This window comes from Mustela nigripes, chromosome 1, assembly GCF_022355385.1.
Source record: "Mustela nigripes isolate SB6536 chromosome 1, MUSNIG.SB6536, whole genome shotgun sequence".
NCBI lineage: Eukaryota > Metazoa > Chordata > Mammalia > Carnivora > Mustelidae > Mustela > Mustela nigripes.
Window position 1 is genome coordinate 263,941,226 of NC_081557.1, and position 13,773 is coordinate 263,954,998.

At 50.8% G+C, this 13,773-nt stretch overlaps 2 protein-coding genes across 2 annotated transcripts in view; one reads left to right on the top strand and one right to left on the bottom strand.

Moving 5' to 3' along the window:
* Positions 1-1,811: 1,811 nt before the first annotated feature.
* On the top strand, positions 1,812-5,955 carry STBD1 (starch binding domain 1). Its single transcript, XM_059385398.1, has 2 exons — positions 1,812-2,206; positions 4,064-5,955. The coding sequence occupies exons 1-2, from the start codon at positions 2,014-2,016 to the stop codon at positions 4,894-4,896; spliced, it is 1,026 nt and encodes a 341-aa protein (XP_059241381.1). The 5' UTR covers positions 1,812-2,013; the 3' UTR covers positions 4,897-5,955.
* A 2,744-nt stretch (positions 5,956-8,699) lies between these two features.
* CCDC158 (coiled-coil domain containing 158) overlaps positions 8,700-13,773 on the bottom strand; it is a 78,092-nt gene continuing 73,018 nt past the window's right edge. The window contains exons 21-23 of the mRNA XM_059397180.1: positions 13,124-13,282; positions 11,348-11,455; positions 8,700-8,776 (exon numbers count right to left, since the gene is read on the bottom strand). Coding sequence (XP_059253163.1) covers positions 8,700-8,776; positions 11,348-11,455; positions 13,124-13,282 — 344 coding nt within the window. The remainder of the gene's footprint in view (positions 8,777-11,347; positions 11,456-13,123; positions 13,283-13,773) is intronic.

Sequence of the window (13,773 nt, forward strand, 5' to 3'; positions counted from 1 at the left end):
GTGGCAGTAACGCACGCAGTCCGTTTAATCCTTTCACTCGGCCTGCGCTTGTTGAGGGACCACTCTGGGGATGTTCCAGGGGCCGGGAATTCAGCAGAAAACAAAGGACAATAAACCCTTCTTTCTTGTAGTTTACCTGGAAATAAGGGCAGAAATCAACCAGAACAAATCCGGGGATTTTACAATGTATTAGAAGTGACGCCCCAGGGCGCCTGGGTGGCTCCGGCGCTTAAGCCTTTGCCTTCGGCTCAGGTCACGGTCTCCGGGCGCTGGGACTGAGCCCCGCATCCGGCTCCCCGCTCCCTCTGCCCCGCCCCGGCTCGCGCTCTCTTTCACTCACTCTCTCAAGTAAATAAATAATATCTTAGGGGAAAAAAAGATGCTAGGGAGAAAAATAAAGCAAAGGAGGGAGGAGGGAGGAGGGGCGGCTCCTGCGATTGGGGTTACCGGGGAAGGGCTCCGCGGGCAGGGCGGCTCCCGCACACACTAGAGGGGGAGGGAGGTCGGTTATCCGCGGGGCCGTCCGCAGACTCGGGCACTCATTTTCGGGCCCAACACAAGCCCCCTACCCGCCCCCTGGCACTGCCACCTGCGGCTCTGCAGGGCCGGGCCGTCCCCACTCTCTCCCTGCGCGGCCCACACCAGCGCGGGCCTCGGATCGCACCGGGGAAGCGTTTGGGGCATTTTGAGGAAAGACTGGCACTTCGCCATCCCCGCCTGCTGCGAGGGAAGAACAGCGGAGCGAGGCCGCCCGCGGGCCGCCCGGGAAGGGTGTGGCGGCGCCCGTCCTCCGCGCCGGGGTCGGCGGGGCCAGCGGCGGGTGTGCGGGGACCGGATCCGACCCGCGAGCTGGGTTGGAGTCGCGCGCGGGCGTCCGGGGAGACGGGCCCCGCCCCGCCCCCACCGTCCCCTCCCCCAGGCCCCGCCCCGCCCCCACCGTCCCCTCCCCCAGGCCCGGAGGGGCTGTGACCCGAGGGGGCTCGCGGCGGCCCCCCAGGAGCCCGGTCGGGGCCGTGTGCCCGAGCACGGCGCACACCGGCGCGGTTCGTGCGGCCGCGGCGAGCCCGTCCGCTCGCGGCTCCGGGCGGTGAGGCCGGCGGCCCCGGCCGCTGCGGGGGAACCGCGTTGCCGGCGAGGGACACGGCGGGGACACGACCGCGCGCACGGTCGGCCGGAGGCCGTGCCGAGGCCGTCGCGTCCGCAGGGGAGCGCCGGGAAGCCCGGGCGCCCATTCTCGGCCCGCGGCGGGGGCTTGGGGGCTCCGGGAACCCGCACACCCGGCTCCCCGCGCCGCGCAGAGGGCCGCGGCCGCACTCGTCAGCCGGTCTGCGGGAGCCGGTCCCGGGGCGCACCCGGCGGCCCGCGACGTGCAAGCCACACGCGCCGGCAAGAGGCCGCGGAGGAAGGACGGCCGGACGAGGCCGAGACGGACGGACGGACAGACGGCCCAGTCCAGCCCTTTCATTTTACCGGGGGGGGGGCGGCCGACCGGAGGCCCAAAGGCTCTCCCCACCCGCCCGGCCGCCCCCTCCAGCCGGAGCCAGACCCCGCCGCCCCGCGGCGGGGCCTGCCCCGCGTCGGAGTCCCCGGAACCCGCGTCTGGGGCCGCCGCAAAGGCTGCGGGAGGCGTCGCCGAAGCCGGACCCGCCGGGCGCACAGCCGGGGCGGGCACAAGGGCGCTGGGGCAGGGCCCCGCAGGAGGCGGCGGGCGCCCTCGCCTCTCCCCGCAGGCCACCCGCGGAGCGCCGCACCCGCGCCCCTGCCAGCCCCGGGCGGGGCCGGGCGTGAACGCGCGGGAGGAGGCGGGCGCTCGAGTCCCCGCCCGGCCGGAGCCCGGGGCGGCATCCCCGGGGCGGGAGGCGGGGCGGGGCTGGGGACACGGAGTATTAGGCGCCGAGGACCGGCTCCGCGCAGGAGCGCCGGCCGCCGGGGCCGCGGGGTAGGTGTGGCTCTGCCGGCTGGACCCGAGCCCCGTCCCTCGCCGTCGGGCCCCGCAGCGGCAGCCTCTCAGCCATGGGCGCCGTCTGGTCCGCCCTGCTGGTCGGAGGGGGCCTGGCCGGAGCGATCTTCGTGTGGCTGCTGCGGGACGCGGACAAGGAGCAGAAGGACGCCCCTCCCGGGGGGGCTGCGGCCCCGGGGGCCGATCCGGGCGGCGCGGGGGCACTGAGCCCCGGACCCTCCGGGCGGGAGCTGGTCGCCAAACCAGGTATTCTCCCTCCCACGTCGCGAGGGCAGGTCTGCCGGGGGCTCTGAAGTCCACCGGGGAGGAGGGGAAACCCACTCGGAGCACTTCTCGCAGCCCTTCCCGGGGACGAGCCTCCTCCGCCCGGGCACGACCCTCCCCGGGCACGACCCTCCCCACGCCGGCATCTTCCCCGGCCGGTGCGCACGCGCCGGGGAGGTTGCTCGCCTCCGTCGAGGCCCCCGGGGTTCCGGCCCTAGCGTCGGAGGGCAGCGCCCGGCAGAGTCTCTGCGCCCGCCCGGGAGCACCGGTCCGGCCGTCCTGGGGGGATGGGCTCCTGCGCTCGGCGGCGCCTGGCGCAGTGCGAGCGGCTGCAGCGGGGCACCCCTGCCGGGCCTTCCGGAGGGAGTGCTTAGGTTCCGGGGGGATCCGAGGACCCTCTTCGATCTCCGACCGAGCAGGGACACTTTTTCTCAGTCCCAGTCCCTTAGCCGCAGGTCCTCCCATCCCTCGCCCCTGGGGAGCGCTGGATTTGGGAACACCCAGGCTGAGCACCCCCCGCTATCCGGACGCCTCTGTGGGGAAGGCAAAGTTCAAGTTTTGTCTCTGGCCACGAAGGCCTCAGCTGAAGCCTTAGGGCTGTATGCTGGCCGCTCATTTCAGAGCTGTGGGCGCTGACGGGGCAGGGGTCTGGTAGCCAGGGAAGGGACCCAGTAGGGGACCCAACTCCCATGAGTAGAATTGACGTCCAGGGTTGTGTGTGTCCATGTGAGCGACTGTGTACTAGCCCAAGGGAGACTGGCAGAAAACCTTCGCTTCCAGAGCCCTCCCTCGGCCAGCTGCCCACGCCTGGGCTCCAGCCGCCGGTGAAAATGACATCGGGAACTTTATTTTTAGTGGAGCCTGTGTTCATGGGTAGCCATGTGAAAATCTGCCTCTGTGTTTTTCCAGTGGTTGATTTGGGATGAGCAAAGAGCTCACTTATCTTCTTCTGAAAACCAGCCTCATGTTTTAGGTTGGAAGATTGGGAATTCCGGGTAATATTATGTCTCACAAGTGAACCATTAAAGAGAGATAAAATTAGACAAGGCCAACCCCTAATCCCAAGAGAAAACCCCCCACCTGGGCTGACTGTATGACTTAGGAGATTTCGATCTTGTAGGGAGCTATTCAGACTGACGGCCAAGAAGGAAACAGCTTTCAGGGAGCTTGGATTGTGCACTGTAAGAACATTTTTTTAAAAAGTGTACAATGAGAGGGGATGTAAAAAGCCTACCTTTTGTTGAAGAGGTTCCTGCTGCGCCTGGGGTTGGCAAGGAGAAACCAGCCCTCTCCCCCCACCATCACCCCCAGCTCTGGCCCAGTGATTCCCCGATGTCCTTTGTATCCTCCACAGCGACAACAGCTGGGGATCTGCCCATATCTGGGAGAGCTGATCCCCAGTCTGCACGCAGTTCCCAAGAGAACAAGTGTACTCTTAGGATCTGTGGGGTAGCCATGCGGATCTTTGCCCCGCAGGCGGAACAGCATTTTTTGATTCTAGAAGCCGAACAATAAGGCTGCGGGCCGCATGGCCTGAACGAACGGCAGAGTTCATCAAGGACCAGGATTGGGTTACAAGGCTGCCTCTACAACCCACCACTTCATTTACACTCTCGCGTGGGCACCCTGAGGTACTAGATGTACATGCATATTCTTAGAGTAGACCGTTGGTTCAGTTAGTGTCTGACCTCTGTAATTAAGAACTTGCTTTGAGTCGGATGGATTCTGCGAGCTACAGATAGATAAGTGGTAAAGACTTCAATAACTAAACCTATTTTCTCAGCCTTTTTTCTCACAAGGACTGTCTAACATCATTACATTTTCCCTCTTGTTTCTTAGAGCATCTTCAAGAAAGCAATGGCTGTTTGGTTTCAGAGACCAAAGGCCATGGTAACTTGCAGCAAGCGGCATGGAGACTGCAGAGTTCTTCTGGAAAAGACAGTGATTGTGACCATTCAAGAGAGCATGTTCCTTCTGGAAGGTTTCCAGACCCGGAATCTCTGGCCGCATCTGAGACTGGAAACTCTCAGGGTTACTCAAGAAACGAAAGCCCTGAGTCTTCTGGAGGAGGATGGGGATTCCAGAAAGGAAGAGAGACTCTTGCTAAAGTAGCTTCCTGTTTGGCAGAAAAGTTGTATTCTAGCAACCAGGTCATTGACAGAGCCAAGGAGGTGAGCCTCGCACAGCAGGGCAATCAGGACCGCGCAGACGAGGACTGGGAAATGGTGTCCAGGCACTCGTCTTGGGGAGATGTTAGTTTGAGTGGCAGTCTTGAGGCTCCAGGGTTAAGTCCAAACCAGGGAATGGACTGTGGCCAAATAAGAGGTCAGGAAGTATATGTGAGACGACAAAAGGCAGGAGCGGCATCTTCAGGGTCTCCACGAGTCCGCGTCCACTTCCAGGTCCATTATGTGCCGAGCGCTGGTTCCCAGCTCGTGGCAGTAACGGGAGACCACGAGAGTCTTGGGAGGTGGAAGTCCTACATCGCACTCCAGCGTAGCAAGGATGGGTTCTGGTTCCGCTCCGTGCCCCTGCCCGCAGACACAGTGGTGGCGTGGAAGTTTGTAGTGGTAGACCACGGGGAGATCACCCGCTGGGAAGAATGCAGCAATAGGTCCCTTGACACTGGCCGTGAGGATAAAGTCGTTCAGAAGTGGTGGGGGATTCCCTGAGTCCGCGTTTCAAAGTACCGGAGAGGCCACTGCAGAACCTGGCAAAGGCTAGGTCTGCGGAGCACACTGAGTGATTTTCGATAAAGGAAGTAGAGCTCCAAGTTTAGCCATCGGAGTTGTTTCAGGTTTGCCAGTGGCTTTTGTCTAATGTGCAGAACTATACATGTGTAGGTAATGGCTTCAGCGCGCATGGCTGCTTTCCCCGTGGCCTTGATGCGTGGGGCTTTGCTGGTCCATCGTTCTTCAGGGCTTTGTCCTCCTGGCCGTGACCTGGCCAAGCCCCTAGTGTGGACAGGCCAGGACACACACAAAGCCCCACAGCTGCAGAGTGCTCAGGCTCGAGCATCTGGCTGATCCGTAAGCCCAGGGAGGGAAGCAAGCATCATTCGAAAAGAGCAGCTTTCCTATCGGTCCAGCTGGAGAAACTCTCCTTACTACGCGCACACTTCATATTTAAGAATAATTAATGCCATATGCAACTATGATCAGAAATATCTGGTCACAAGATATGATTAGCAAGGATGTGAAGACTTCTTCTTCTTCTTCTTTTTTTTTTTTTTTTGCTTGATTTTCCCTGCTAGCTATGGATTGAAGGTAGCGAGGAAGTCTTGTCTTTGTCTTGATGGCAAACTGGTGTAGAAAAAGGGCCTGACCAGAGTTGGTCATTGGGAAGAGCCAGGGAGGAGAGGGAACAGGAATGGGATTGGGGTGTAGACTGAACGAAGTGTCCCCATGTGTCCCGAGTGAGGGTCCTAGAGGCCTGGGAGGTCCAGGTACAGCCTGACAATGGGGAGTGGGGGTGGGGGGGCACAGCTGTCATTTACCTCTAGGGCCTTTGTAGGACCATCTCTCCCCTTGCCCCTCCTCTCTCACTGGTCTAGATGGATAGGACTGGTCCACAGCAATCATTTCTCCTGCCCTTTCCTTTCAGACCAGTAGCTATCTTGGATGACACAATTATAACAGGACAGTGATATAGAAGTACATCTTTGTTCTGAGAATAAAACATTTAAACTTTATTATAACTGAACAAATAAAATCTGAGTTTTAATATCTTTATTAAGTGTCTGAATTACTTGTCTAAACCTTAGTACCATAATAGATGAAATGTAAAATATCATACCTATACTTTCTTTCACTAATAACACATAATGTAGAAAAAACCAAACATCAAGAGGCAAGAGAGGTCCATTTTTCTCCTCTCTTTGGAGAAAACATTTTAGAATTTTTTTTTTTAAACTTTACCTTTGTTTGTAAGGACATTATGTATACCCGTACTTTAATTTTTATATGTTAAAACAACTTGTAATAAGTATATAACATCTTTTGGCGCAAGTGTTTAATCTTGGTTATAGGTGGTCTTTGCTGAAGAGCATAAACCCCATAGAAAATATATTAGGAAGTGCTTAAAAGAACGTAATTTTTGGCTCATAGCACTTATATGTTAAATTCACATATACGTTTGATATTCTTCAGGATGAATTTCATGTTCTACTGGTTAAGATCTTCATAGGGCATTTACCCTTACTTCACCGAATGTGCAACATTTCTATTAGGTAAAATTGAAGGTAAAACAATTTACAATAAAAATATCTTGAGAGTTCTTTGACCAGCGATTTTGTTACCTGATGAAATAAAAATTAATCTTTCAGTAAAACCAACTGAAGTCAAAGATACAGTAAAACCAACTGAGGTAAGATACAGTATTAAACTGCACATTTAAGGGGCGCCTGGGTGGCTCAGTGGGTTAAGCCGCTGCCTTCGGCTCAGGTCATGATCTCAGGGTCCTGGGATCGAGTCCCGCATCGGGCTCTCTGCTCAGCGGGGAGCCTGCTTCTCTCTCTCTCTCTGCCTGCCTCTCCGACTACTTGTGATTTCTCTCTGTCAAATAAATAAATAAAATCTTTAAAAAAAAAAAAAAAAAAAAAAAATAAACTGCACATTTAAAAAAAATCATTGAAAAGCTGGACATGCTTAGAGCATCCACGCTGCCGTTTAGAAGAGCAACGGGAGGGTTTGGCTGATGATCTGTGCAGTGAGGACTGATGCCGGCTGCTGTCACAGACACCAGGCACTTAAAGAAGGCTGCAGCAAGGGGTGCCTGGGTGGCTCAGGGGGTTCAAGCCTCTGCCTTCGGCTCAGGTCATGATCTCAGGGTCCTGGGATCGAGCCCCACATCAGGCTCTCTGCTCAGCAAGGAGCCTGCTTCCCTCTCTCTCTCTGCTTGCCTCTTTGCCTACTTGTGATCTCTGTCAAATAAATAAATAAAATCTTAAAAAAAAAAAAAAAAAGGCTGCAGCAGAAGCCAGTTTACTGCTCACTGAGGAGCGGTGGGGGTTTCTGGGAGAAGGGTGGCTCGCGTTGTCACCCAGGCTGCTTCTGTGCTGAGGCTCTGCGTCCTCTAGGACCTCCCTGCCCACCGGACCCAGCTCATGGCAGGGGACGTGAAGTGAGGAGAGACAAAGGCTTAGTAAAGCTTCTGGCCACACACTGCTCTGACCAGTGAGAACCCGTCAGGAGACGTGAGGGCAGAGGCGGGACCCGAGAGCCCCTGCAGGGCAGCCGGGCGTCCGGAGATCTGCGCAGTGCCCGGGAGTGTGGACTGTTCTGCACGGCCGTCCGCCCGCCACACTGTCCTGCGGTCTGGGCAGGAAGACCAGAGAGACTGATTACAGGGCTGCGGCTGAAAGCTCCCCTAAGGGGACAAGGCGGGTGGCGGGTGGAGGATCAAGGCCTGGAGGAGACTGCAGAGCTTCCAGGTCGGCAGACACATCTAGCTTCTGGGAGGGCGACGTGCCCGAGAGGGTATGAAGTCTTCACCGACGGGACTGTCTCACTCTGCCCCGTGCCTCTCCCAGTTCGCCGCTCCGCGGCTGCTTCCTTGCAAATACATGGGTAACACTCAGTAAAACACTTTGCTGAGTGCTGTGATCTGTTCTAGCAAATCAGAGAAACGGAGGCGTGGGTGCGGGGAACCCCGATTCGGAGCAGGTGGGTTGGAAGCCCGGGTGGTCCAGCCACCTGCCTGCATCTCAAGTGGGGGGACAGTCTTGGGGGGGCTGAACCCCGGAGCCCGGAGAATCTGGCACTGACCGCGGGTCGCCGGTGCTAGGATCGAGCCGACTCCTAGGCCGGCTGGCTGGTGTCCACAGAGAACGGGCGAATGGGGTTAGAAGACACTTGCACAAATCCCCCAATCTGAGAAAACCTAATCCAGGCCAGTTTCTAACTAGAAGATACCCACTGGCTGAAGAACACGTTTTTCCCCTTTCTTTGTTTGTGGTTACTAATATGTGAGAGAGAAACCTTTCCACAAGTTTTGTAGGGGCCCCAAGGTTCTGTTATCCGATGACACTCATCACTAAAGACGGAACAGTGAGTTCAGGGTCATGAGAGGAACCCCGCCAGTGCGCTGGAGTCTGTCCTTTTGTTCTGGCCCTTATACCGCATATTTTACTTGCATATGCAGGTTTTCCTGGTTTGTTTGTTTTTTTAAAGCCGAAAACAGTAAGTATTGCTTATGCACCTGTGAAGATAATGAAAACATAATTACTCCGGCACACTGGTCCAAGCTCCGGTTCATACCTTACAAGGTGCGCATCTCTTTCACGTCTGGCCAGAACGGTGTAAAGTTTAACTATGGGAGCATTCAAGAATAGTTTATTTCAAAATAGAGTTTACAGGACAGGGTATCTTTTATTAAATTTTCACATAAAAAGAAAAAAGTACACAGGGCACTAATTATAAGCAACACCACAATTAATTGGGCCTCATTCCTCTGTAAACAAGAGGCAAACAATGTATCATTTTAGTAACATTTTTTCCTGGTCTTTCACTTTCTGTATCCTCTTTTCTTGATTTCTGATCATTGAAGACATTGCTGAAAATGTTGACAAAACAAAGTTAGATTAGCAACATCTACTCCGATTTAAATTCTATAATGTGCTTCTTAAAAGGTCAGCTTGCTACTATGGAATAAATACATTCTGAGCTCAGGAAGTTCTTAAACATTTCAAAGTAGCATATTTTTGAAAAGACTGATGTTAAAGAGCTAATAAGGGTAAATCTTTACTCTTTCAGTTGTTTTAAGTGAGCATAATTATTACAGCAGCAGTACAACTAACTGGAAGTAAGCTGAACCCCTCAGAAGGGTACCACGAGAGACGAGGGTGAGGGCCAGTATTGGGCTCTGCTACCCCAGTTTGCTGACTGAACCCCCTCAGAGGTCATCACGGAAAACTGTTTGGTGAGTATATTCGTGTACAAGCACACATGTGCACACACTTGGCTTTGCACAAATGGAAATATGTGGTATAAGTCGTTCTTATAGAAAAAAGTCAACATTTTTCCAGTTCAACTCATGTTTTGTTATGACTGCACAGTATTCCATTATACAAATGTACCAACATGTTAGTAAATAAGATTTTAAGAAGTTGATTTCTCGTGCTTCTGACTACACAGTGAATCAGTCATGGGGATGGCAGGTACAGCGCAGGGACCAGAGTGAATGGTTTTGTAATGGCGTTGCGTGGTGGGTGACAGATGGTAGCTACGCTTGAGGCGAGCACAGCCCAGAGAAGCTGACCGCTGTGTTGTGCACCGAAACTGAGATAACATTGTGAGCCACACTTCAGTAGAGAAGTTGCTCTCTCAGTGCGGAGGACCCTAAGGGGAGGGAGGGAAAACTGGATGGGAAGTCGTCAGAGAGGGAGACAAACCATGAGAGACTCTTAACTCCAGGAAACAAGCTGAGGGCTGCTGGGGAGGCGGGTGGGGCTGGGTTAACTGGGTGACGGGCGTTAAGGAGGGCACGAGATGTGATGAGCACTGGGTGTGCTACGCAACTGATCCACCACCTCTGAAACTAATGATGTACCATATGTTGGCTACTTCAATTTAAATTTAAAAATTGCTTATTTTCATTTACAAACAAGGCTATTTGTAAACAGGCTTTTGTGTGTCTATACAATTTTTTTTCTTGAATTAATTGCTAAAAGTGGAATTTCTGGGTCAAAGCATATGTACAATTTAAATTTTGATAAAGGCTACCAAATTTCTCTCCAAAATATCTGTTTCATGATTTCCAAGAGACTTTCCATCCAGACAATGCATCAAATAAAAAGGTCTTTTTAGTTTTTAAAAGATACAGTATGTCTCCCATTTGGATCATTACATTCTTATACTGAGTATATACTCAGATATATACTCAGAAATGAAGTAAAAATGTGAGTAAAATGGGGCCAATAAGATAATGCATCCTTTAAAAAAACACAATAAGCTTAAAATCAAATGCTTTTCTTGGTGTACATACACAGGGATCTGGGATTATTAGAAGGGATTTGGAGTTTTCCCTACTAACAATTTGGTATAGTCTTAGCATATTAAAAAAATGTGGGCTTTGGAATCAGCAATTGCTGACCAAGCCTCACTCTACTCCTCAGTGTGTGACTTAGAACTTACTGACCGATTGTGATGTGATCTTCAGCTTCCTCCTTTAAAAGGACCTGATAGCAGTACCCACCTCCCAGCACTGTTGGGAGACTCACGTCAAGAAAGCTGAAGTCAGGCACGGAGTACAGGGCCTGGCACATAGTAAGTGCTCAATAAACACGAAGCACAACTTCCAACTTTTAATAAGGTTCAATTTACTTGAGAAGGAATTGTCCTTAGAAAAATATTTATTATCCTTCATCCAGCAACTTATACTCCCTAGAGACGGAACAATGGGCTCAGAATAACAAGTATACTCCAAAATTATTTCTCTCGGACAAAGGCTCCTGGATTCATGAATTTATACCAGGAAAACATAAAACGTGATAGTGCTCCCAAATCCCGGAACATATCCATAAGCTCCCACCTGCATAGGAACGTCCACTTAGAACTTGTGCCCCCAAAGTTGCCTCCCACCGGCAGAATACGAAAGTTTCTCATTCACATAGCTTTAGCACGTTTAAAAGTAGTTTCTCCTTTTGTCTAGCGATTCACGTGGTGGCACAGTTTCTTCTCACCTACCCTAATTTAAATCCTGGGGAAGGTACAATGAGGTTCTTTTGCCTTCTGGCTATCAACTGCAATGTTATCCTGGCTACACACCTCACAGGGACACTGGTGTACACACCAGTGCTTTCATACACACCTCACAGGGACAAGGAGGACAGTGTGTGGGCAAATCTCATGTGAAAACTGCTCAAAACTTGTCCTGCTGAGGGCTTGGTCAGCAGCGTTCGCACCCCTATTAGACGACAGAGTAGAGCGAGGCTTAGGTGACCTGCCCGGGGCTGCACAATGAATGCCGGGGTTGGTCGTGGCTAAGACCTTCACTATTTGGCTAGGGTTTCCAAATTGCTTATTCAGTATCCTCTTCGGCTGCTTTCTAGGTAGGAGGTTTAACAGAAAAGGAAGGCGAGGATTCTTTCGAGCCAGGAAGCTCTGTCTGAAATGTGCACAGTACCTTGGTTCTTCATCTGTAAATCTTCTACAAGAGTCTGCAAGCTTTCCAGTCTGTTCTGAAGCTTCCTGCACGTTTTTCCTGTTGTTTCTATTGGCTGAGACTGTGAAGCTATTAGAAAATTGCTTAGATGTGATATTAAAAGTTTATTCGGTATTTTAGAAATCTTCCAATTACAGGTTAAACAAGCTTTCCTTTAAAATATTGGAAACTTTAAGACATAAAAAAAGTGTTTAAATATAGCAATACTAGCTAATATGACTCTTTCAAACTAATCTGATTTATTAGGATTTAATTACATAACATTAAATGGGAAGAATGAGAAGAATACTTTAAATTTAATGATACCTTCTGCATTATGAATTACAGATTTTCATTCCAATCCTGAGTAGTTCCGTTTATGTAGGATTTGGAAGAGAAAGATTTAATACTGACCACGGCAATGATTTTGAATGTGCGTGAGACCAAGTGCCCATGTTAGCGGCTGTGCCCGGAATGAGGACAGTGTTATAAGCGGGAGAGACGGTGCAGACGCTGACGTGGCCACAGTGACCCTGGAATCAATGTGGTGGCGGCAGGTGAAGCGGGCTAGAAGCATGTCGGCTAAACCCTAAGAAGTGTACTAAGTTTTGCCAGTCTCAAAAAAGACTGATTGGCAATCTTGAAGTTTTAATTTGATCTTAGTCCCTGATTGCTGCATAATCTTGAGAATATTTTTCTGGTGGCTCATTTTCCTACCAACAAAATACCTTTTCCATATAGATGGTGGTATTGAAGGCAATCACCTAAGAATTAGTTTAGTTCAAAAGGATGAAAAACAGTTACTCGGAGAGTTTTCACATGAATAATACATGATGTTTGACGAGTATCTGAAAATAGAAAAAAATGCCATGCTAGTATGTAATCATGAATTAATGATGAGGTGACCAGATGCGTTGTTATACTCCTGCCAAGTCACAGCTCTAGTAGTGAAAGAATTTGCTGCTTTTTAAAAATACTAAAGGATAAATATAAGAGAGGAAGGAGGAACAAAATGCAGAAAAAAGTGAAAAAGAAAATGTATTAAAATCTGTGATTAGGTTTTGGTGTTCCTATTTTGGGGGGAATCTAGAAAGTGTGAGGCAGAAGATTTCTCAAGACTAAGAACTGACTGATCAGTGATGCAACAACTTGCCCAGTTGGTCCCGTGCCAAGCGGAGCGAAGCCGGAGAGCACCGCGGTGTCTGCGTGGCCGTCGTGCACGAGAAAAACATCCCAAGTTCAGTCCAACATGTCCTGCAATACCTAGCATCCACTTATTAGTCACGCACTGTAACCTAAATCAAACCATTTTTCTCATCTGTCTTAGCAAACAACAAATGAACTTGAAATTTTGAAAATGAGGACATTTTTGACAAGTCTGTATGAGAGATACTTGCGCTTACAAAGGCGGAGACGGGAGAGAGCCATGGTTTTAGAGAATGTAAGAAAAGTCAGAGCATAAAAAAAAAAAAGACTCCAAATCTTATAGTAAAATAGGAAGGGAAATTTCATTACTCATGTCAGAGAAAGAAAGAGAAAATATCCACGTAGAATATTATTTATTAAGGAGAGGGCGTGAGCGTCGTGCACGTGTGTGTGCACACGCACAAGAGCTATTTCATTTAAATGAGACCCACTTCAGGTACACGGCATCGTAAGGACACCATGCGAAATCCTACTAATTCTGATTGTGGAAAATAACTTTGAACTCACCAGGGTAGGAAGTCAGTCTCCTCAGTGGCACCAGATCGCTCTTACCTTTAACAGAGTCAGACGAATGCACAGGTTTCGTGGATCTGTACTGGGGTGTGGAACCCACTGAGTCTTCAACCGAACTAGTCAGCAGTGAGTGAACCGGGGACTTCTTAGGAGACGAATGGAATGATCGAGAAGCTGAATTTTTCACAGACGGACTTGCTAAAATTTGGCAAGAACAAAAGCAAAAGGAGAGAATTAATTAAAAATAGTATATTAGCACCTCTTAAAAAGTCAAACTTTCATGAGAAAATGTTCCCAAGTGATTGTGGTGAGGAGAGGTCCTAATAAATACCCAAGGCTTCGGGTTCGAACAGCAAAGGAGTAAGACTTGCCCTTGGGGATCCCGAGGCCCAGCTTTAAATGACCTTAATTCCTGACTGGATTAAATGGATCTGGGAGTATGGAGTTCTTGGTTGTCTAGCACGGATGCTATCTGGAAGAAGGTAACCTCATTCTAGGCCTCAGACTATCTGTATAATTTTTCAAATATGTCTATCATACAATAAAAATAGCCAGGCATAGAAGGGGACAAAATGACATGGCAGAAAACCAAGAGAAAAAAAATACAGATCATAGATACAAGTAATAGATGTAGACCCATGAGGTCTGGATAATGGAGGCCCAAGACAACCACAGATTTCAACAGCATT

Bases quoted from the DNA above. Each gene is read 5' to 3' on its own strand.
- STBD1 (XM_059385398.1), top strand. From the start codon at position 2,014: ATGGGCGCCGTCTGGTCCGCCCTGCTGGTCGGAGGGGGCCTGGCCGGA. The intron at 2,207-4,063 runs GTATTCTCCCTC...CTTGTTTCTTAG, and splicing joins GGAGCTGGTCGCCAAACCAG to AGCATCTTCAAGAAAGCAAT.